The sequence below is a fragment of the Chinchilla lanigera genome, unplaced genomic scaffold, assembly GCF_000276665.1.
Source record: "Chinchilla lanigera isolate Chin_1 unplaced genomic scaffold, ChiLan1.0 scaffold00200, whole genome shotgun sequence".
NCBI classification, from domain to species: Eukaryota; Metazoa; Chordata; class Mammalia; order Rodentia; family Chinchillidae; genus Chinchilla; species Chinchilla lanigera.
In genome coordinates, this window is record NW_004955601.1 from 69698 (window position 1) to 95515 (window position 25818).

At 36.4% G+C, this 25818-nt stretch overlaps 1 protein-coding gene across 1 annotated transcript in view; it reads left to right on the top strand.

Moving 5' to 3' along the window:
- The first annotated feature begins 6949 nt into the window (after nucleotides 1-6949).
- Nucleotides 6950-25818, top strand: part of Sytl5 (synaptotagmin-like 5) — a 133552-nt gene continuing 114683 nt past the window's right edge. The window contains exons 1-2 of the mRNA XM_005414815.2: nucleotides 6950-7035; nucleotides 21557-22042. Coding sequence (XP_005414872.1) covers nucleotides 21924-22042 — 119 coding nt within the window. The 5' untranslated portion in view covers nucleotides 6950-7035; nucleotides 21557-21923. The remainder of the gene's footprint in view (nucleotides 7036-21556; nucleotides 22043-25818) is intronic.

The window sequence follows — 25818 nt, forward strand, 5'->3', positions numbered from 1 at the left end:
CACATTTGCAGTACATAATAATTACATTCATTGTAGAAATTAGTACATGTACATAACAGGTTACAAATCTGCTTTTCTCCTCTCTCCCCTTCCCTCTATCCTCTTTTATTTTTCCATTGTCAAATTCACTTATTTACCTTATAAGACCATACAAAGGTAGTTGTTATACATACAGTTTTAAACCAGACAAACAGGCCCAATGGCCTAGTCATTTGAACAATTAATAAAGTATGGTGAAGCCTGAAAATATAAATGCTTGTAGGTTGGCTACCAACAAATCTTTGGTAATACAATGTAATTTAAATACAATATTATACAAAGAGACACTAAATAAATAGTGAAAAATACTAAAAATATAACAGTTTTTCCTATATTTTTTTGGATAATCTGATAAAGTGAGAAAATTTTGTTGAAATTTATTCTGTAGAGGAACATATTCTCTGCTTTGGGGGCAGATCATAAAGCAGGTAGCCTAGACAATTTGAGTTTGTACACAAATAAATCTTTTCACTAACAGAAGTATCTGGCAAATTTTTGCTTCTCTTCGTGAACCCCAAGTTAGGTGATGAACACCAGTGTGAAACTCTTCCCCAGAATCATGGAACAAATTAAGTTGGTGAACTGAAGTACCACTGTACTTCCTGACATCCAAAACTATAAGCACATAAACGTGTGTGTTGTTAAGCCATCAAAGTATCAGTAATCTGTTTCAGCATGATAAAAAATAGAAGAGTGACAATTTATACCATAATGCATTATGAAGAACAGACTTGCATTCTAACAGAACTTGTTCTTTTTAATGGTGTTATTAAATTCTCAGGTCAAATTCAGTACCGAGTATGAAATTTGAGCCCAAAGTAATCACAAGGTCTTTTTGATAATTTTATGAATTAGCTTGTAAAAATTGTGTCAGTCAGCTTTGGAAATTTTTAACACAGATTTGTTCATTTTCAAATTCTATTTCTGTGAACTTTCCAAAGCCCATGTAGATGCTCATTTTTTTCTTTAACCACCTCTTTCATATTCTGTAGCAAAAATTATTTTAAATCAGAACAAAAGATATTTTGTTTTCCCTTAATCACAAAAATACATTGCATTATCTTGACAACCCTCTGTCTTAGTTACTTTTCTCTCCTTGCTGAGACAATATACCCGAGACCCAGAATTAAGGAAGGAAAGGTTTATTTAGTTCACTGTTTGTGGAGGTTTCAGTCCATACTTGGCTGGTTCCAAGGCAGGGTGGCACATGGCAGAGGGCAACAGTTCATGGTGGTGGAAAATAGCAAAAGCAACAAGAGAAAAAGGGAGGAACAGTGGTAAGCAGCCCCTTTCCCTCTCTTCCACTGTAAGCAAACTACCCGGCCCAGGACAGGTATAGCACTCACATCCATAATTCCAACACTGGACCATGTATCAATCATAAACTGTAGAAGCCCATCCCATGACTGTGTAAGGCTTTGGGAGGACAACTAGACACAAGCCATAGCATTCCACCCCTATCCCCCACAAAGATTCATGTACATCTCTTTATGTAAAAGACATTTTAGTCATGTCTAAGAATTGCCAAAGTCCTAGCAGTTTCAACATTGCTGAAGAGTCCAAATCCTAAGTATCCTCTGAGATGTAAAGCAAACTCTTAGCTTTGAGCCCCTGTACAAAGGAAAACAAAGTTAAACACTTCCAACATTCAGTGGCACAAAATAAATATTACCATTCCAAAAGGTACAAACGGGGATACAGAGCATTGGGACCAAAGCAAGTACAAAATTCAGCAGGGCTAACATTATGCCCTGTAGTTCTGTTTCCAGCATGTGAAGCAATCTGTGGCACTCAATCTGTGAGTTCCAAAGGGCTTGCATGAGTCCACCCGTACGGCACTTCTGGTGCTTACAGCTCCCATTGCTTCTCTCTTGGACCAACTTTGCTTCGTCCTTGCAGCTTTCCTTAGACAATCCACGTTCCTTGCTTTTCCAAATTTCTGAGTTTTCCAATGCACTTTTTGCTTCACACTCACAGCTTCACACCCTGCCCTCTAAGGGCCACACTGCCTGGCCTTCCAGGCCTTCTGAAATTGAGGTGGATGCCTTCTTAACCTCAGAACTCTTGCATTCTGCATGTACCTAAAACCAGCACCACGTGGATGATGCCAAGGTCTGCTGCCACCTTGGAGTAGCAGCCAAGCTTTCCTCCCTCTTGGGCATAGGGGTGGAGTGCCTGCATTGCTGGGCACTCTGAATGCAGTTCTGGGGAACAAATTCTCTATGCTGCTGCCATTCTGGAACACGGCACTCTGCAGCTCTCTTCTCAAAGCAGTCTTTCATTTTCACAGTTTTGAGGCTGCAAAGGGTGGAGATTTGCTGTTTGTTGTGATGCCCTCATGCCATCTTTTCTATACTCCTGTTCCTCCTCAATAGTGGAGATCTCCTCAGTTTTATCTTTGCAATCCACAGCTTTAATGGAGCTTCCTTTCTGGCCAAACTCACAACATTTCAGATCATCCTGCTGGGCTCTTTGCTTTTGATTCCCAATGTAAAAGCCCCCCAAAATAGCCATGCCACTGCCCCAACATTTGACTGCCTTGAAATTTCATTTACCAGATTAATCAGTTCACCACCCTTAATCTCAGTCTGAGGCAAATTCTCTGGACACAAGCAAAATGCAAACAAGCTTTCTGCTAAACTGTAACATACATGGTCTGGAGTCCAGCACCCAGTTCAATCCTTCTTCCCAGCAGAAACCCTCCAAACCCAGTCTTTAAAGGCAGGATTTCTACCAGCCTCTGACTAGAATCTCCCATACAGAACAGCCTAATGGGTTTGAGCTCTACTCTTTCAGGCGACATCTCTGAACCTTTCCAAATACTTCCCATAAGCTATTTCCAAAAGCTCTTGAACCACATGGTCAGGTGTAGTCACAAGATCGACCCCACTTCTCTGGTATCAAATTCTGTCTTGTTTTTTTTTTTCTGTCATTGTTGAGACAATATTCCTGAGACCCAGAATTAAGGAAGGAAAGGTTTATTTAGCTCATTGTTTGTGGAAGTTTCAGTCCATATTTGGCTGGGTCAAAGGCAGGGTGGCACATGGCAGAAGGCAACAGTTCATGGTGTTGGAAAATAGCAAAACCAACAAGTGCAAAAGGGAGGTGTGGTGGTAAGTAGTCTCTTTCCCTCCCTTACACTGTATGCAATCTATTCGCCCCAGGGCAGGTGTAGCACTCACATCCATAATTCCAATATTGGACCATGTATCAATCATAAACTCCAGAAGCCCATCCCATGACTGTATGAGGGTTTGGGGGGACATCCAGACACAAACCATAATACCCTCATAGGGTCTTATTCATGCATATAAATGATAACTTGTAAGCAAAGTCACTTCTATTCCTCAGAGAAAGCTAGACATCCATAATTTGATACTGCTTATGATTTTATGAGGTTTGCTTGTGGATATACATAACCCAGGTGCACGCATCTCTTATACAACTTCAAGATAAGGCAAAAATGACCAGGGGAAGAAGTGTTAAAGGAGGGGAGGGTATGTAGGAAAAAGGAAAAATCAGGATATATTATATACAGGTACAATTATGGATGTGATCACTATTATATCTAAAATGTACCAATAAAATTAATGACAACAACAAAAAAAGAACACAAAAGGTGTAGTCCACCTAAAATAGAAGACCCAGTCAAGAAATGGGCAAGTGAAATGAGCAGACACTTCATAGAAGAAGTACGAATGGTCAACTAGTATATGAAAAAAATATTCAGTATCTCTGATCATTATAGAAGTGAAAATTAGAACAACACTGAGATTTTATATTGTCCAAGATAGAGTGGCACTTATCAAGAAATCAAAAATAACAAATGATGGTGGTGTGCTTTTGGTGAAAAAGTAACTTTCCTACATTGTCGGTGGGAATGTAAACTATTACAACCATTATGGAAATCTGTATGGAGATTTCTCAAAAAACTAATTTTAGAAATTCCATATGACCCAGTTATCCCTCTTCTAGGTATCTTCCCTAAAAAACTAAAACATCAAACTGTAGTGATAGATACATATCGATATTTATAGCAACATAATTTATGATAGCTGAATCCTGGAACTAGCCTGTACATCCATCAGTAGATGATTGGGTAAAGAAAATATTATATCTATTTATAATGGAATACTAGTCAGGTATAAAGAAGGGAAAACTGGAGACATCTGTAGGAAAATGGATGCATTTAGAAAATACAGTGAGTAAAATAAACCAGATAAGCAAGCTTAAATACCATACAGTAGCTCTCATTTGAGTAGGGCAAAGTACGAAAGAAGAGAATAACATAGGATGGATTGAAGAAATCAAAAACATGGACCTCTTGCAAATGGGAATCGTGAGCGGTGATGGGGAGGGGAAGAGGAAATAATTAGAATAAAAATCTGCCATGCTAGGGAACCTAAGCAACTCAATGAATATAAATATTATATGCTATAAACATGAGATAAGATTAATAATATCAACAAGAATAATAATGGGGAAGGAGGAGTTACAAGAGTGGGTAGTTAGCAGAAGGGAAGGGGATAACAATAGAAACAAATTCTAATATGTACCTGGACCCAGTCCTCAAGATGATTGTAAACTGCTTGTACTATAAACATGTGTTAAGGAAAAGAATCACCAGACTTTTGAGCCACCATGACTGTAGTATTGTGTTACAGATACCACTGGAAACTAATTCACATCACAAAGTAACTTCTTCTACTTCATTTCTTGTCTTGGCATGTTTCGAAGGGAACTCAAAGTAAGGCCCTCATTAAGTATAAAGGATGAAGAGGACACAGAGGATGCAGCGGCAAATTGATTTTTCTAATTTGTGCTGATGTCGTTGCCCATGACCTTCCTGTCACATGAAGCATATGCTCATGTTCTGAGTGGTATTCCTATTGAGATAAACTAAATAAGGCTTACTAGGACAAATGAGCTATGATTCTTAAGTCTGGTCAGTAATAAATCATTTTGACAGAATTTCACTGTCACTGTGATGGATTAATTGGTACTAACTAGCATCTCTGTCATAAATCACTATGAAATTTGGAAAAAAATGTAAGCTATTTTTAGGCATTGTAAAACAGGCAAAACAATGCAGTGACTTACAATAAAGTAAACTTACAAGGTAATTCTACCACTGCTCCAAATTGTTGCTTGAGGAAAATGTACAGACGGCACTGTGAGCTGGATTCCAGGCAAAACATGTCTGTTCTGCTGAGCTCAAGAGACAGACATTAGAGTTTAATAGGTATGAATAACCTGGTATTTGCAAAGAGAATAGCAAGGAGAGTAGCAAGACTTTCAAAGGTCCATTTTGAGATTTTTCAGGAGTCTTTGGCTGAGGACTGGGCTATACATTCACAGGACAGGACTACTTGAGACTCACCAAAGTATTCACTACAAGGTTAATAGGGAAACAGAGATATTACCAGTTGGCCAGTACTGGGGAACACTGAAGCTCCATCCCAGCAAGAATGAAGAGACCTTTATACCTTGTTAATATCCTGGGCATCTAATCAAAATTATGGTATGACCAATAATGGATGTACTCTTAGCTATCCTAGAACTCAAATCTTACAAGATTTACAAGGGAAACGTATTTTGGAGGTTGATTTCTCAAAATTAGACAGATTTAGGAAAAACCTTTGACTTTCTGTATAACTAACTAACTTAGCAAGGAATAAAACAAAACTTATTGAATTGCCTATTAGAATAAAAATCAATACTACCCAAGAGTAACTATCAAAAGTCTTTACAATGTACAGTAACAATTACTCAATGTGTAAAGAAAGAGAAAAATTTTATATTAGAGTCAAGGATATAAAAACAGAAACAAATCTAAAGATGCCCACTTAGCAGAACTTTCTAAAGACTCTGAAGCAATTCTTTTATGTGCAAAGATGCAAAGGAAAAAATATTCAAAGAATGAAAGGAAAATAAGGTCTTAATTGATGTAAAGATAGTAAATGTCAGCAGAGAAGTAGAAAATAGAAAAATAATCAAATTGAAAGTTTAGAACTAAAAATTACATCATTCAGTAACAAACCCCACTAGATGATGTTAGTATTCCTCTGAAGATGGCTGAAGAGTCAGTGAACTTGAAAAACAGAACAAAAGATACATACTAAAGCTCTTTGGACACAAGAAAGTGAAAACTCTCTTGATACTTAAAGGTACACTCGTCTTTTCAGTTACCTAGTACCCCATATTTGGGATCCTAATGTAGTACCTGACTGTGGTTATATAAATAAATAATCACCTCGGGGGAGAATCTTTCAAAAATTTCACTTTCTTCAAGGCAAGATGTATTATAGTCACTACAAAGACTAAGAAGACCTTATTATCTAACATTTAAGACAGTGTCATGGTTAAATAGGTATTTGTACATAGGTTATGATACCAGTGGGCCCGGATTTAGCTTCTGGCTCTACTCATTGGGTGATCATGGGCAAACTATGACGTTTGTTCACGTGTAATGTGAGGACAATAATATTAGTACATAACTAATAAAGTTTGGAGTTGCAAGGGCGATGATGTTTGTAAAGAACTTGCAACAGTGCCTGGCAAATAGATTTAGTTATTGTTATTACATGTATTTTTCCTCAAGTCCTTTAAGAACAGAACTTTTCAGAGTTAGGAAAAATAATAAAAGAATGAATCACCTTCAAAACATTGGTGGAAGAGTGCTTCATGTCAAAAATGTTCTTAAATCTGCTTTAGAAGATGAAATTGATTACCTTTCCCCTCCTGATCCCAGCTCAGCTCTGTAGATACAGCCTGCTTCTTGGAATAGCTGTCTACCACAGATAAACATTACTCGGTGCTACTGGGTGTGTTCCATGTGTAAATAGATTGTGGAAACACGGGAGGCTGGTTTTTCAAGTTCCTGCTCCTAGCAGTTCATGAGGGGCAAGTAGCCTAGAATACTACATTGTGTATCTGAAAGAAAGGGAACCTACAAAAATGTTCTAACCTTCAGACTGAGGTAAACTTAAGGCTGAGGTAAGACTAATGTGTTTAAGCAATCTTAAGTGTGATATCTGATTTCTTGATTGTTATATTTTGTGTTTGTGCATGAACGTGGTGAGTAGTTTGCTGGTCAGGAAGAAAATGATTCTTTTCACCACTTGGTACTGGATTTTACAATAAAAGGAAAAAGAGATGCATATACACAGAAGGGATATTTTGACCTTTACACTGTTATAAATTTGGTGGATTTGGATCAGAAATATGAGTACTGTCTTGTTATTAGCTCTGGATTTAATCTGAAAAGTGAAGCATTACAGTAGAGCTCACTGAACAATGAATATGTCTAAGTACAAATACATACCCTAGTGACATACAGAAATCAAGTTCACAGCAGGAGTACTGTCATTTTGCCAAAATCTCTCAAATGCTTATGTGTAAAACAGTGCTCTTCCTCTCAGTTACTTTCATTTATTAGAAATTTTGAGTGTTGTGTTTACCATTATTAATTTGGTTTTTGCATTTAGTCCCATTATTGATGTAGACAGATATCTAATATGCAGAGGTTCATGCATGTGTGTGAAGTCTGAAAACCCTTGAATAATATCGACATGGATGTAATATTTTTAATAGCATAAAGAAATGAGATATTGATTGAAAATATGGATATGTGCTGGAAAATGCATCAGGGTTTTTAAATTTTCTTTCATTATAATTTTTAAATAAGCAATTCACTTTTCCTCATTCAGGTAAATGCATAGTTTTGCAAAATAATATATTAAAATATATACCTGGATAAAACAAAGTAGTAGTATAAAGTATAATTTATATGTAATAATACATTTAAAAGTATAACTTAAAAATAACTTCCTTAAAAATCTGGAAACAGGGCTGGGGATTTAGTGCAGTGGCACAGCACCTGCCTGGCGAGCTCAAGGTCATGAGTTCGATTCCCAGTAGCGGAAAACAACAACAACCACAAAAAATCTGGAAACATAGGAATTAGGTATTTAGGTTTTCATTTTATAATAAATTGTTTTATGGTGTTTAGACAACAGCTTAAACACTTGGCATTAAAATTCATTCTCTATATCTTAAGTGTATGAAGCCATTCATTTGGATCTAGTGAAATTCTTAATTAGGGACTTAACACAAACCCACATATGCATATATATTTGCATATGAGCAACTAATATCAGGAAAATGGATAAGCAAAAAGGTGAGAAAATATCTTATTGGTCTCTTGGTTGTTGAATCATGTTTTTTTTTTTCTACGCCTTTATAAGTTCGTAAAGTTCTGTTAGCCTAAATTTGGGAATTATCTGTGTTGTCCTTCAACTTATTCTGGTTTGATAAAGTATTCTAACAGACTTAATGAATAACATTATTGAGTGTCTACCACTTTGTGTCCTGGAGCACATTTAGCATGTTTGTTGAAACTGCCTTCTAATTATTTAGTGTGTCCAGGGAAAGAAAGGGAAATGCAATTTTGAAATATGTGAAAGAGCAGTTTGTTCAACCTAAGCTTTATTATGCAACGTCATAGGTTATGGATGTTTTGCCAGCGTATGTAAACATTTAGCTAGCCATGTTTAATACTTTCTATTTAGGTTCACTTGTAACGATATTGTTGGGCATCCCATGTGCTACATGTGTCTGCTCGCTAGCCCTCTTTCTCTCTCGCCCCCCGCCCCCCACCCACATTTGCACATTTTAGATGATTTCACAGAACTCTCTAACTCCTGTTCAGCAGGTTTCCTTCCTGGTGATCTCTTCCCTTAAGCAGTTTCGTAATTTCCTATGACCTCAGTTTCTGTGCCTGTTCTGATTATGATTTCCCTGTGTCACCCAAAATCCTAGTCCATAGGTTTCTGATTCCGCTGAAGAGAATGAAATAAATTGTTCCCAGTTTGCCTATATCACGTGATGATCTGACAGCTGCAATGGCTGCTGTAATTTCTGAAAGATCACCTGGAAGGGGTCACACCTCATCGAGAAACAAAATGTGATAAATATGCGTGTGCTAGGAAGGCAAGTTCACTGGATCAGGTTTCTCTTGCCTTTCAGGAAATCGTTGCTGTAAGATATGATCAATAAAACACGCCCTATGGCTTCACTTTCTTTTTTAAAATTGACTTTTGTGACTGCACAAAGTGGTACATGCCTGAAATCTCAGCCTTCTGGGAGGTGGAGGCAGGAGAATTGGAAGTTTGAGCACAGCCTGAGCAACTTAGTGGCTTCCCAAGACCCTGTCTCAAAATAAAAAGAAAATGTAGAAGGGGTGGAATATAGCTCTGTGAGAAAGCCCTAAGTTTAATCACCAGTACTGTAAAAAGTAGCTTTAAAAATTACTCTATGACAAAAAACTATCTTGATCACATTACTGACACTGTACTCCCAATTCACCTGTGCATAGTACTGTTAAGAAATCCATTGCATATTTGTGTATTCATTCATTCATTTGATAAATTTTTAGTGACAGATATTGGTCACACACTGCTAGGCACTGGCGAGATTTTATCAGAATAATTTCTTTTTATTTTTGTTTTATAAAAAACAAAATTTCATAACAAAATAATAAGAGAATTAACAATAATTATGTACTGTGCATCATTATCTTCAAAGTAGTTAGAGTACAAAGCATAGACCTAAAAGATTCTTACAAAGCAGAGATAAGCAGATTACACATAACTTTCTTTTTAATGAACTAAGATAAATGTATAGTATAAATGAAACAGACTAGCATATATAAAAGATTTTTAAAACAATGAAATAGGTGAGTACTAACATCAAGAATAGGTAAAGAATAGAAGAATATTACTTCCTCCCAAATAAATGGCTCAGTTATAAAAAAGGTCACTAAAATAAATAGACACTTCTCAGAAGAAGTATAAATGGACAATAAATACATGAAAAAAGGCTCATCATCACTGGCTATCAAAGAAATGCACATAAAACTACAATGAAATACCATCTTAGCCCAGAAAGAATGACTATCATTAAAAAAATCTAATAATAACATATGCTGGCAAGTATCTGGGGAAAAATGAATTCTTCTACATTGTTGGTGGAAATATAAACTAGTACAATTACTATGGGAAATCACTGTGGGAGATTCCATTAGAAACTAAAAATAGGGATTCCATTTAACCCAGCTATCCTCCTTCTAAGTACAGTCCCAAAGGATCATATTGAAGGAATATATGCATACCCATGTTTATAGCAGCACAGTTTATAATAGCTAGATACTGGTAACAGTGTTGACAATGCACATGCCCATCAACTGATGAATGGATGGGAAAATGTGGTGTTTATACACAATGGAGTACTACGGTATCATAAAGTAAGATAAAGTTGGGGTAGTTGTTGGTAAATGGTAAAAGGCGAAAGATTTATATGATCTGAAGAGAAACCAGATATATTTTTGTTGGTAAATGGATGAAACTTGAGAACATAATGTTATGTGAAATAAGTTAGATGCACAAGCTTAAATATAGTGTGATTTCCTTTGTATGAAAAACACAATAGGTAGATAGATAGATAGATAGATAGATAGATAGATAGATAGGTAGATATAGATAGCCACTGGATTTATAGTAGGGAACAATTTTGTCTGCCTTTATGTGCTTGTAGTCTAATGAGGAAGGGTGTAAATTTACCCTAATAATTAATTTAAATCGTGATAATTGCTCTGATGAATATTTTCCAAACCTCATTCCAAGTGTCTGCTTTGTTTTATCTGACATGTATGATCAGTTCCTGTTTCTTGAATTTTCCCCTCCCTTCTTGTCTATTACTTTGTATTATTTATTCATCTACTTTTTATTACTTTCCTCATCTCCTTTTCTTCTTCTTTCTTTACATACTAGATTCTCCTATAGGTTTAGCACTTAGAACATAACCTATTGCCTTTTCCTTCTACCCGTGGCTTTTCATTGTGGTTTTAAGTATCATTGCTAAACGGATGTCCATGTTCAGGTTTGATCTTTCCATGTGTTATATATTATATGTTTTCCTACTTGTAAGTCCAACTGTCACCTAACATTCATCACAGTTATAACGGAACTAATCCATTTTGTGTCAAACCACTTCTTTCACAGTGTTTCTGCTAATAGTATTGATGATCATCTGGTTTCTTATACTTGAAATCTTAAGGCTGGTTTTGTTTCTAATTTTTCCTTTCATTTCAATACCCAAATCACTACCAAATCTTTTCCTTTCATGCACCATAGTATATCTAACAGTCATCCTTTCTCATCTTTCTTTTTTTTCCTCTAGTTTTTCATCCTTTCCTTCCTCAGTCAGAACTACCTAGAATTCGCAATCTTGATCAGGCCCAACTTCCATCAGAAAGTCCACACCTAATGAATATCTTCTGTTTGTAAATCCCAGACAGAGAATAATGAGGATAGTAGAAAGAACACAGCCAAACACCCACATTCAAGTTCTGATTCTCCCATTCACTGCCTCAGTCATCCTGTCTCATGCATTGGAAACAAGGAATAAATCACGTTATGGTGGCAAAACCATCTTGAACTGTGAAGCACCATATAAATGTAAAGTACGATTTTTTATTAGAAGAATAAATGAGAAGCAGGGCCCAAATCCCTAAGGTAATAACCTCTGGTCTTAACTACTATGTGTATGGGTTGACAACTTGGGCCCTACATTCATATAACCTGAGTATCAATCCCAGCTCTATTGCGGTTCTACTCTTATCAACTCTATTATTATCAGCTGTTCCAAATTTTGGACATTTTAGTTAGCTTCCCTGTTCTTGGATTTACTCACTTGTAAAATGGGAGTAATAATGGTTTGCATTCACAGGAATGTTGTAGGATTAAAAGGGTTAATAGATGCACCATACTTAAAAACCAGGTCAGCACAATGTCCTTCAAGTACAGAAGAGGTGGCAAGGGCTAGCAAGCTGGGTGTGGGTACAAGGTGGGAGTCAGTTATTAAAATCACGAAATCAGATGAGGGTCAGATGCATCAAGAATGGAACTGCAGAAGCATAGGATAGACACTGCTCCTAACCCAACCCTCAGTAGTCATATGAAAACTGATCTTGTTGTCTGAGGCAGAACTGAGCAAAGACACACTAAGGAGGCATGAACATTAAGTGAAACCATTTGTTTTTTGGTTTTTTTTTTTTTTTTTTGGTTTTTCTCTGGTACCAGGAACCGAACTCACGACCTTGCGCCTGCCAGGCAGGCGTTTTTGCCACTGAGCTAAATCCCCAGCCCCAAGTGAAACCATTTGAATGACAACATCTCAGCACCTCTGTGCTGTGTCATCTGCCTGAGAGGGCAGGCTCTGGAGTTCCATTGCTGTAGCTCGTTTTCCTCAACAAATGCCATGAAATACTTGATAATTTTTCACAACAGATAAAAATTATTTAAATAAGTATCCCCAATATGCAGTAATCCTAGGCAAAAAGAGTGTGGTTCTTCTCATCCATGATTTTATATTTGAGCATCAAAGTCTGAAATGCTGATGCTTTATCTTGCTTTATACTTAATTTATGCTGCTGGGCATTACTGCATATTAATTTTCATCTTTGTTTTCCTAATGTTTCAAAAGTTCACATTGGTTTTGGGGCCTAGCATTTTGCTTTCTTTCCTATTTTATTTCATTATTCTAAAATTTTAAGTTCTTGGAATATAATCATTATGTACTATAATACATACTGATAGAAAAATTAAGTTAATTTTAAAATTGGAATTTTAAATTTTCTGTCTAAATTTACATCATTACTATACATATTTATGAAGTACAGTTATTTATTTTAATTACCTCTGTTCACTGGAATGTTCTTTTACCTTAATTTTTAACTTTCCCCCTAAGCATTATCAGCTACAAGTATTAATAGGTTTTCCTTCACTTTCCTCTTCACTGAAAAAAAAGTATTAAAATCAAATTTACCTTCACTGAAACTTTAATAACCTTACTCATTTCCAATAGGCACAGTACCATTTGTAACTCTTGTGAAAGTATAATTTAGTTTTCAATCTTTGTAACAGTGAACTTATTCAGGCTAATTTGATTTTATCTTTATAACAAAATGCCAGGAAACACTCTGTTCCTACATTAAAACATGTCCAATTCATTTCATGTTTGGAAGTTCCGTAAATAACCTTTAGTAGCATTTTTATTTCCGTGTTGTGCTATCAGAAAATATTTCAAAGAGTATCAGGACTTAGAAGAAAATTAAGGAAATGAATTTTATAAACAACTCTAAGATACTTAGCTTTCTAAGTCAACTAAAATAGTCAAGACTAAATAATATAGTTTAAAAAAATTATTTAATGTTGATAATGTTTTCTAAGAATGGGAATGGTAGGCTACCCCAAACCATAGATGTCATGGGAAGTGGGGATATGTGTAAGGAGTCAGACCTCACACATAACTATCAGATAATGATGTTCTTATGTTCAAAAATAGACTTTAAATGTAAATATACTTTTATCAAGATTACAAAAATGAAAGTTCAGCAAACACCACTTAGCAAAAATATACTGTAAGGTCATATCAAATATATATATATATTTTTGTTTGTTTGTTTGTTTGTTTTTCTCCGGTACCGGGAACCGAACTCACGACCTTGCACTTGCCAGGCAGGCGCTTTTGCCGCTGAGCTAAATCCCCAGCCCCATATCAAATATATTTAATTCAAATAGCAGAGTACAGTGAAGTCCATTTATATGTCCTGCCAAGAGCTATGTATGGACAGCAATGATTTTCAGTCTCCTGGCTTGACATAACAATTAAATTAGTATGTGATTAAAATTTTGAAATTTATTGCATTAAATCAAGTGGTATGGTATCAAGGATGAATTTTCAAACAAAGCAGTAAAAGCTTGGTGCAAAATAGGTATTTTTCCAACTTTCAACAGATAATGGTATATCCAAAGATGCAGTGCCCACAGATGAATGCATGATTCTTATTTTGAATATTATAGTTAGAACAAGATATGTACTAAACACCCAATTTGTGGTGAGGACTCACCTCCTTCTAATTCAGAGACTAGCATAGAGAAAATGCTGTTGATCTTAACCTCAAGGAAGTCCAGTCAGTCCCATTAAGAAAAAAAGATTTGAATGATCTGCTTTCACCAGCCATGTTCAGGAAGAAAGAATTTAACTGCTTTCAAACCATTCACAGCCACCACCTAATTATGTTTACTGGCTATTACAGAGTTTCAGCTTTCAACACAGGAAGTTTTTTTCTAAACAAATACACAGCAAACTAAACAGCTATTGATTTTCTTTCAAGTGAATTCCTGTCTGAGCCTCACTGTTCTTCTGAATAACAGTCATGTTTGCTGTTATATTTAAGCTCAAGAGGATATAGCTAAAAATTGTTCCACCGCAACCTCCAGAGTAGGTTCTTGAACAAGGATTAAATCCAGTAAAAATCTTTTATTATATTAAGAAAATTCCTGAACCTGGGCCAACAAATATGAAACAGAGGCTAAAATACAGGCCTAATACTGCTACTAATAATAGTAACCGTTCTCACACTTTCTGAAGATTTACCGTGATTCAGACTATCCCGGCATTTTCCTTGTAACAAAGGCACACAGAGGTTCAGTCTTGTTTCCAAAACTGCACAACTAAAAATTTCAGTCTACATTTGAACCAGAGTTCCTGCTCCTGTAGCAGCATCTTCTTGTTCAAGTTACCTAACTTTTAAAGGCATCTTTCTAGGATATTTTCTCCTACTGCCCCAATTTCTATGTGTGTCCTTGGGTCTCAACCCTACCCAATCTGTGCTGTTCTCTGCACAGCTGTCACTGATCTGGTTTCTCTGTTTTATACTCTCCATCCCTGTTAACAGTATTACTATCAACATTCCTAGGTTTTACTCCAGTTTTATTAAGTCAGAATCTTTGGTCGTAGACTTTAAGGAATCTATTTTAATCAACCTCACAGACATTCTTATGTATATTAAAATCTAAGTACATTTGCAGTTCCCTATGTTGTAATTGTGTGACTCTTCTTTCTTCATACCACCCCCATTTAGTTGATAAGTGGATCTTATTGAGATTGTTCCCCAATATCTCAAGAATGGTCTTTAATTCCTTTCCCACTAATCCAGTTTTAGTTCATAATCTATCTCTGGCACTCCTGCAAGAGCCTCATTGTCTACCTGGTGTCTACCTTGTCTTTCAGCCAAGCACTGTGCAATGCTGGTCTTTCAAAACACAAACTTAAAATAGAAACCTGACTGTGGTATTCCTTGGCTTTAAAGCATTCAGCATCTTGATAGTATGGAAGTAATATTGAGACTAAGGTCTTGACACTCTTTTTTTAAAATTTTTAAACAAAGTAGTAAATGAGAAACAAACAAAGAAATAGAACAGTAGCAGCATACCAGTATCACAAACATAAACAAATTAAAGGAAGAACATTCAAAGTGATACAGAGGCTCAAGACAAAATAATACGAATCAACAGTGGTTGTTACATTACATATCGCTATCTTCAACTGCATTGCTCAGATTACCACTGTGGAAATCAGTGTGGAGATTCCTCACAAAACTAGGATTAGAAGTCCCATTTATCCCAGCTATTCCCCTTCTGGGTATTTTCCCAGAAGAATTAAAGACATCATGACACTCTTTATTTAAATAAAATCCTACTAAGAAATCCAACTTACCAAATGATTGAAAGCAGAGCTGTTCTACTTGAGGCAAGAATGGACTCCACAATCTTGGTTACTCATCTTGCTGTTCTTAAAAAAAAAAAAAAACATTCCTAAAGACAGAGTTTGAAAAACACTGGATAAAGCCAAGATAACTCATTCAAAAATCAAATTCACTTCTCCCTGGCATCCTCCTTCCTCTTACCTCTCTGACATTGACCCAGCCCCAGTCTGGAGTTATTCACTGTTTTCTGGACTGGTCATGTGTTCTTGTGACTTTTCACATTTGCTTGTGCTTACAACCTAGAATCACTATCCTCTTTCTATTTGCTCTTTTCTTCATGTTCTCAGAGCCAAAGTTAGCATTTATGATTTTTTATGTTCATATCTGTTACCATTAGAAAGTAAACAGGCCCCTTGAGAACAGGACCCAAACTTTCTTTATGTATGCATCCCCTAGATCAGGAGCAGTTTCTGACACACAGTTTTCAAATGTTAATTGCATGAGCATTTATATACTTCATGATTGATTCTGTGTATTCTTTTGGAGTTTGTTTTTTCAGAGTCAGCATGCCTTGGTAAATTTAACACTACTTTAAAAATAGTGGTATTAAAGTCAAGGTTCTACTGCCCTACCCTATGATCCTCCTACCATTTTGCTATTCTGTGGTGGAGCATGGTGACCAGTGGATTATGTGCATTGTGTATCATGACATATGAAGCTGAACTAATATGGCTGAAATATATTATTGACAGAAATGGCATTTGCTAGTTTTTAAAATACTGATTTTCATGTATCCATTGTAAAAACACGCAAATAGAGAAGGTTGTAAAGACATGAAAATCCAACCACAATGTAACTACTCAGAACTTGTATGTATTTTGGTTTATTTGTCACCATTCTTTCTTTTATAGTATTTAGGTATCACATTTCATTAGCAGTTTTATATTGATTTCTTCACTTACCTTCATATTGTGACCCTTCCAGCATGTTATCATACATAAAACAATCTAACCGTTTTAAAAAATGCTTATTATTAAAATGTAACTTTTCAAAGTAATTCTAAGATATAATTCTTTATAGAAAGTTAAGAAACCAAATATCTGTGGGTATTTTTTGGGTCAAAGGGAATGGAGATATATTGGGGAGGCTTTTTTTTTTTTTGGTACATGTTTGTAATACATAATGATTACAACGGTTGTGGGGAGTTATACACGTACATGACACATCTTAACTTTTTTTAAAAATCTCCTTACCTTCCCCTTCCCTCTACCCTTCTATCTCTATCACTTAGTTCCCTTCCTTTTTCCAAAAAATTTCATCTCCCTCTTTCATATTATCTTTCTTTTATTTTGCTCATTAATTCATTTATACTTTGGGTTTCACATATGAGAGAAACCACGATATTTAGGCTTGTGTGTCTGATTTATTTCACTTACATTTCTAGTTTCAAGTTCCATCCATTTTCCTACAAATGAATCAAATTTATCATCTTTATGACAGAGTAGTACTCAACTGCATATAAATATCACCTTTTCTTTATTTTGGTCTTTAATTATACTTTGGTTTTTGACCAATCCACTTTAGTGATGTATCTCTTAGCTACAGTAACAAGCAAACAAGAGTAAATATGTGAAGTGTTCTTACTATTAGAGTGACAATTGTCAGATTTGTGCTTTGGAGGGATCTCATATAGAAGAGCAAGAATAGAGACAGAAAACTTTTGAAAAACTAAAGTGGTGTCACACAATTCACAGCATCTGAAGCCCAAAACCATAATTACCCACCCTAACACATTCTTCCCCTCCCTTATGTCTGTATTGCTGGTAATATCACCTGTATTCTTTCAGGATTAAATTCTTTTCCACATATTTCCCTCTTTACTTTTAAATTCAGACAGTTACTAAATTTTATTGCTTCTTAAAATTTTAAAAGATATAAATACTATATAATTATATGAACATGATAAAACAATGAACATAAATTCATGAAATAAATTTCCTATTATCCTTCTCAAACTCCTGACAATCTAACTGCGACCTCTTTAGGAAACACTATTCATAGACTAATACCCATCATTCTTTACCTTTTCCTGTGGATCCATATGTATTACATATCAATATGTATTGCGTTAAACGTATATGCATTTACAAGCACATCTTCCTATTTTAAAATAACAATGTAAGTTACATAATTTTCATATCATGTATTTTAAATACTTAATTTTAAAAATATACCATAGTATGTCTGTAACAGTTGATTTCAAAATTTTCACTATTGATAAATATATTTAATGTAAATGAAACTTCTAATTTTTCATTCACATCTTTATCTCCTAAAGATTTTGTTTAAATTTTCTCCTAACCAGCATTTGTAGGACAGAAGAAGTCTTCCATTTAACAAAATTAAATAAATAGTTCCAAGATAAGAACCAATAATATTGTTTTCTAAACTAAGAGTTCTGTAGAAATTTACAATGAATATTAAAGTATTGAAGATTAAGAGAGGCTCTCTGTAGAAGAAAATAATTAACTTGGTTAAAATGTACATATCCACAATTTTGTTAGACTGTAGACCTTTTTAAAAAATTCCACAGAACATCTGATAATATTTTATGGGGAAGTGTTAGCCGTGATGATTGTGCAATATTCTCAGAATGCTCCTCTTGAAGTATGAATATAAAGTCCACGGCACTTGTTTGGAGAACCAACAGTAATAAGAATTTTTTAAAAAGTCTCAGCTGTGGCATTCTCATATAATATACCATGAAGAGTAGCACATGTGAGAGGAAATTGCTCTATTGAAACTAAATATTTGCAATTCCACAGCATCTGCTCAACTCTTTCATAGCATGAGTACTACTTTTTTCCCTCTTCATACAGAATCTCTATCTCTGAGGCAGTTCTCATTTTTTGACAGCCATGTGAATTTGTGTGGTATTCGAATTACAGCTGTCTTGCAGAATGACTGCTAATCTATCTGAAAGGCATCCTCAAGTGATTTATGCATACACTATTCAGCTTGTATTCTAAATATCTCTATAAGTGTGCTGAGCTTTATCTAACTGTTGTGTTGTCACAAAGTAATATGCAAACAGGAAATTAGTTTTCTTTCTGTTAATTTCATCCCAGGCATGCCCATAAACATTCTATTTTTAACACTCCTTTTGCAATACCTAATAATCAAATATATTCAGATAGACCCTGTCTTTTTTCTTGGATATAAATGCCTATTATTTTTAAATGTGTGTTACCCTGGTTGGGTGATGGAACTGCCACCTGGGAAATTTTCATACCATGAATCACTCAAATCATACAACTAATTTCCTGTGGTAAAATTTCATTTTCTTCCAGATTCTTCTTTGTAAGTTGGCTTCTAATAGAGGTGTCCCTTGGGAAGTGAATGTTCCGGCACTGCCCACTGAGTCTTCTGTGTTTGGTTTAGTTTGAACCCATGTTTCATCTCTTCAGAGATAACCATCAGCCCCAGTTCAAGCATTTTCATAGCTCCCTACTCCTAGAATATCTAAATACAATTCTGCAGAATATTCACATAAGAAATTCTAAATCTGACATTTTGAACATAAAATATTTCTAGAGTTTACTGGACTGTGAGGATAACATAGTCATTCATTGAGTTTCCAATTATTTTTTCCATTTCAGCCTAAAACCATATGAGACACACAGGGTCTGGAAAAACCAGTTGTGTTCTTTACCTGAGGAAACAAGAGTTGACAGTGATGTAAATCCCAAACATTACACTCTGCACTAACCTTCTTCCTTCTCATAGCTTTCTACTGTAGGGCCTCTTGATCCCTGCTGCGTCCAGGGTTTTGGAGATGGAGGGAAGCCTATATGAAAGCCAAACAAGCAGCAGTTATTGACACATTGTATTCAGAAGGGACTGTCTTTTGGTCCATAGGAAGCAATTCAATTTGAGTCATTTCAACAAAGTTCTGGTTGGGTGCACAGTATATATAACAGACACATAGACTTTGAAATGTTAGGAAGCATCTGGACAACATCCTGTCCTTTCAGATCTAGATTTTGAGATCAGCCTAACTTTATAGTTATGGGGAAGCTTCATGACAGCCTTTGAGTAGGTATCTATGTCTGGAAGCCTGGTGTGAACCAAGCAAACCAAGTGTAACCTGAGTGCAGATTTCAGCGCATAGACCTAGAGGAAGCACAGAGACAGTGTCTCGGGATGACGCTGAATTACAAAATTCAGCAAGTCACCCTGAAATTCATCATTCTTAAGTGCTGTACAGAGAGAGTCAGGTAGAAAACCAATGAAATGTACTGAAAAGCTAAGGAGAGAAAACGTCTCCTCCACTTCCTCCCTTCCCCCTTTCTCCCTCCTCTTCCTCCTCTCTCTTTTCCTTCCCCCTCCCCCTTCCCTCACTTCCCCCCTCCTCTTCCTTTTCTTCTTCCAGTGGTACTGAAGATTGAATCCAATGCTTCATGCATGCTAGGCAAATACTCTACCACTGAGGTATATGCTCAACCCTTTTTATTTTATTTTGAGAGAGGATCTTGCTAAATTGCCCACGCTGGCCCCAAACTTGTCACCTTCCTCCCTCAGGTTCCCAGCTAGCTGAGATTATAGGTGTGCACCATTACACTCGGGGCTGGAAAGTTTCTTCTGTTAACAAGGAGGTAGTTTTAAAACATCCATTTCACATTGTAATATCACCTTCTTATCTGCAGAGGACTTGTCCCAATGCCCACAGTATGTGTGAAACTGCAGATGATACCAAAATATATATGATACCAAAATATATATAATTTTTTCATATATGTATCGCAGTGTAGCCACATAGTACCAGAATTAATCTGTCCATCTGTGTTTCATGCTCTTTCTGTGGTACATCATTTGCATCTCACCTTTTGCTTTCTGGGACCAGTATTAAGTAAGATAAGGATTACTTGAAGAAATCACTGTGATAGGGATAAACAAGAGGACACACAGGCAGGTAGTACACATAATGTACATACCCTGAACAATGGGAGGTGTCATATCCTGAGCAGACCAGAAGGGGCTGGCACAGGATTTCACCACACTATTCAGAACAACACACAAGTTAAAACTTCTGAGTTGCTTGTTTCTGGAATTTTCATTTTTATATTTTCAGACTGCAGTTACTGCGGTTACTGAAACTGCAAAAAGTGAGACTGTAGATAAGGGAGGGGTCTAGAATATATAATGCATGCCTGGAATAATTTGCAACCAACCATATAAATTATTTGGCATAAATTCTCTTTTTCAGGATAAAGCATTACTCAATGCAGATAAAGCTCCCAGGTTTACCTCTCTGCTTACATGTCTCTTTGTCCCCAGAGGTAAACATGACCTTGAACTTTTCATGAATTTATCTAAACTTTTACTACAAATGTGTCTTCATAATTAAATATAATATTTTTACACATTACATTCTTCATTCTGCATGTTTTTTTTCTGCAACTTAATTTTTTCATTGAGCATTTTTTGTGAGATATACATAGGTTGATACATAACAGTTTCACCAGCAGTGCTCTTCCTGCTGTAGTCCTACTTGTGGGGAGAGAAAGGAAGAAGGATGGAGCTGCACAGGGCACTGACCTGTCCACTTAACTGTCCCAAGGTGGTGACCCAGTTCATATGTGAGAGGTGATTGCATCTGGCTGGCAGAGGAAGCTAATTATAAAGGAGAAAACTGAATTTGTGTAGAGAACCTGGAATGGACTCAATATAAATATTAGCTCATGATTTATAAAAACATGAAACAAATATTTGATGAATGCATGCTTACTGATTTAAAAAAGTTTTTCAGTTAGATGCATCAATATTTCAAAAATTAGAGAGTTTTACAAGTGCTATGGGAAACAACATGATTAATTTTCCTCTTCTTCGTTTTCTTTACCTTTTCAGTGCTTTCTACATTCTGCCACAGGACGTATGATTTCTGTCCTGTAGCTTTATGGAGGATTGAAGTGGAGCATCATTAGTGGAGCTCAGTTGCTGCCTGACTGGACATCACAGCAAAGACTTTGGCAATCTTTTCCAGTTAAAACAGTAATGACTGTTTTGGAATGCAATCTCAGCAAAGCATGTTTTCTGTGTAGCCTGAAAGAATACCTAGCTACCATCAGCAGTTCTGCAGAGGCCTTCTAAAAAGCACTGTACCTGAACAATTGAGTGACTCTGAGTTGGTCAGGGGGAATTTTAACAATTGTACATATCAGTCCACTTTCTGGAAGATTCAATTACTGCTGCTCAGAGCTGCTGCTGAAATATCATGTCCAAGACCTCAGAATTCATCAATCTCTCATTTTTATTAGATCATGAAAAGGAAATGATCCTGGGAGTCCTTAAGAGAGATGAATATCTGAAAAAAGTGGAGGAAAAGAGAATAAGGTAATGTTCTTTTATTGTTTCAGCCTTCCTTGACTGCTTTCTGTTTATTCGAAGCAATTAAGATCAGGAATGGGGCAAACGGGACAGCACTAGAGACAGATGTTGGTCAGGTACTGGTTTCCAGAAACACCCCAAAATTAAAAAGTACCTTTGGCACTTCTCCCCTTAGCCAGGTAGTAGTATGGAACTGTGTTAATAATACAGTGTTGATGAGAGCATTCACATGTTAATAGCATCGTAGTAGTTAAGAAGAGCTACCCAAATTTGAATACCAACTCTTATGTGTATTAGTTGCATAACTCTAAGTAATTTTAGTTTGCGTGTGGACTCTCCTAAAGGTCCATGTGTGAAAGGCTGGATTCTCAGCTTGCAGTGTTGATGGGAGGTGGTGAAATCTTTAAAAGGTTGAATGATTGAGAGGTTTTAGGACTCTTGGGGTGTGTGCTTATGGGATTTTGAAGGCCAGTCCCTGCCTCTTGTTTGCTTTCTGGCCACCATGAAGTGAGTAGCCTGTTCTGCCACATGCTCAGACCATGATGTACTGTGCCGCCACAAGCCCAAAGCAATATGGACAAGTATCCATGGACTAAAAACTCTGAGATCTTGAGCCAAAATACAATCTTCCTATTTTTAAGTTGATGATATCAGGTATTTTGTTACAGTGATGGAAAACTAACACATTACTCAAATTTTCCATGCCTTGGTTTCCTCATGGGTAAATCAGGACTAATAATAGTACCTACCTCATAAGATTAGTGTAAGGATTACAGAAGATACTGCATGTGCAATGCCTAGCACCTAAGTGTCAAAAATGTTAGCTATTATTGATTTGGAATGTCTTTCTCAGGTCAGTCTTACTGGAGATTTGCTAGGAGAAGAAGAAAGAAATCTGGGAAGTGAAAGGTTCCCATGGTATTCTCAAATCACTTGAATTTCTTTTTCTTTGTTTTTTTTTTTTTTTTTTTTGGTCTTTTTGAGACAGGGTCTCGCTATGCAGTTCAGGCGGGCCTTGAGCTCACTTTGTAGCCCAGGCTGGCCTTGAAACGATCCTCCTGCCTCAGCCTCTCGAGTGCTCGGATTACAGGCCTGCACCACCACGCACAGCCCAAAAATACTTTTCTCTCTTTCTTTCTTTCTTTCTTTCTTTCTTTCTTTCTTTCTTTTTTTTTTGCAGTACCAGGGATCAAACTTATGACCTTGAGCTTGCCAGGCAGGCACTTGTGCCACTGAGCTATATCCCCAGCCTTGAATTTCTTGAAATAAGAGTCTGTGTGAGGAAAGTTGGGTAATCAGGGCACAGTTGAGTTTCATATCTGTTTTAGGTAGCGCTAATATTTAGCAGGTTCCGTGGGCATGAGCTCAGCTATATTTTACCCAGTGCCCATTCTGATTGGTTGAATGATATGTTTTCAGTTGTTACATGGTCAATCTGATTGGCTGCAACACTGTGATTGTTTACATTCTGTACTGACCTAGTTAGTAAATACATTGGTTATTACATCTCACCCCTGAAGAAAACATACACGTATAAATACATAGAAAGAGAGTTCCCTCCTTGGTCACAGTCAGCTGTGAAGTTTGTAGCTTTTATATTTTGTCTGGCTCTCCAAACTATAATCTGAATCTTACGTTTTTTTTATTTATTTTATCTTTTGGTTCTGTGGGTGGGATTCAGGGCCTTGTGCATGACAAGCAAATGCTATACCACTGACCCACACCCCAGCCCATGGCAGGTATACTTATTTTACTTGAGCAGAAAACTTATCATAATATTATCTTTATATGTCCCAAAATATTCAATACCCCTAAAGCAACTAGGATCCTGAAAATTGGGCCTATCCTGAAAAATTATTGATTGATCTTTATTTCCTTGTTAAGAGACCAGATTTCCTTTCTACTATTCTAAGCTATTCAGATAATCTTGAGGAAATAAAGGCTTTGATCAAAATGATTGCCTTTTTCTACAACTAAAATTCAGGTGGCAACAAGTTTCAGTGAATCCTTTTAAAGAAATCAGAAATGATATTTTAATGGGGCTGGGGATTTAGCTCAGCAGCAAAAGCGCCTGCTTGGCAAGCGCAAGGTCATGAGTTCGGTTCCCGGTACGGGAGAAAAATCAAAAAAAAAAAAAAAAAAAAAAAAAAAAGAAATGATATTTTCAGGATTAGTGATCCAGTCATGAGAGTAACTAAATTTTCTAATGTGCTGCCTGAAGTCATATTGTTTATGGAGGATGATATGTTAACTACTTACTGAGAACACTCTCAGGGAACTTAAAAATCACTTCATTTAGGAAGAAATAATTTTATGAACAAATCCCAGGAAAAATGGAAGTATAATTAATGAATACAATTTGTTCATGATATTCACTTCTGTCATCATCTGTAACTTTTTGAAATAATCTATTATATTCCCTTTTCCTTTTACCATTCAATTTTTCCTTTGTCTCTTTATTCTCTAAATAAATGAATTCAGCCAAATCATGTAAAATATCACAGACCTGTCAAGAGTAAAATCACTGATTTTCTAGCATTTAAAACTTTCTTGGTAGTAGCAGAACAAATGTGACTAGTATCAATTGTCTCACATGACTGTTAGATGTGTTCTCACTTTGTTATGAGCTCCCAAAATAGGAGCTCAGGCTGAATGACTCAGCTCTGGCCAATCTTAGAAGCTCCCTGCATAGAGAAGTCATGGCAAAGTGGGCAGCATCATGTCTAGGACACATGCTCTTGAATTGCACATCCAGAATTAGAATCTTAGTTGCACCATGAAACCTTTAGGTCCTGCTCATGTTGTTTTAGTTTTTTACAATATTGGGGATTGAAGCCAAGGCCTTTTCACTGAGTGACATTCCCCATGCTGTTTATTTTTCAGTTTGACACAGGATCTTACTAACTTGCTAAATTGTCCAGGCTGGGCTCAAACTTGTGATTTTCCTGCCTCTGCCTCCAAAGAGTACTGGAATTATAGGCACATACCACCACATGTAGCTCCTTAGGTCACTTTAGACAAGATATTTCTGTAGACAAATCCCACTTCCTCATTTGACAAAATAGAAATAATATTAGCTGCTTCATAAAATTGTTGTTGGAATTAAGTGAGCTAATACAAAAAGCTTAGAACAGTGCTGCCAAGAAAGTCAGCATTTAATTAGTGGCAGACTATCATCATTATTCTTAACAGTGCTGCATTCAGATCTCCTGGGGTCCTTTTGTTAGAGATGTGCTCTCTTCTCCCAGTTTTCTTATACGTGACTTCCAAGGACTTGTACCTTCTGTCCTTATTCAAGAATTGCCTTTGGGTGACTATAGTTTCCCCTAGGATTAGAAATCCACAAATGCCAGGTAAACTTGAGTTTAAACTTGGAAGTCCAAAGCTGACAGGTACATAACCCCCGGCTTTAAGACAGGACACAGTCTACAATGCAATTAATGCTTCAGAACTTTCTACAGGATCATACTGAATTTGGATATCACCTAACAATCACACCGTTGATTAGCTCCTCCCCTGCCTTCTCCTGCCACCCCTGCTCCCTTATAAATTTCTCCTGAGAGCACGCCATAGATCACTTGCACACAAAAGTACATCTCATAGAATGGAGTATTACTCAGCCATAAAGAAGGATAAAATTGAGACATTCTTACCTAACTCGATGGATCTTGAGACCATAATCATAAGTGAAATAAATCGGAAACACGGGGCTGGGGATTTAGCTCAGCGGCAAAAGCGCCTGCCTGGCAAGCGCAAGGTCGTGAGTTCAGTTCCCGGTACCG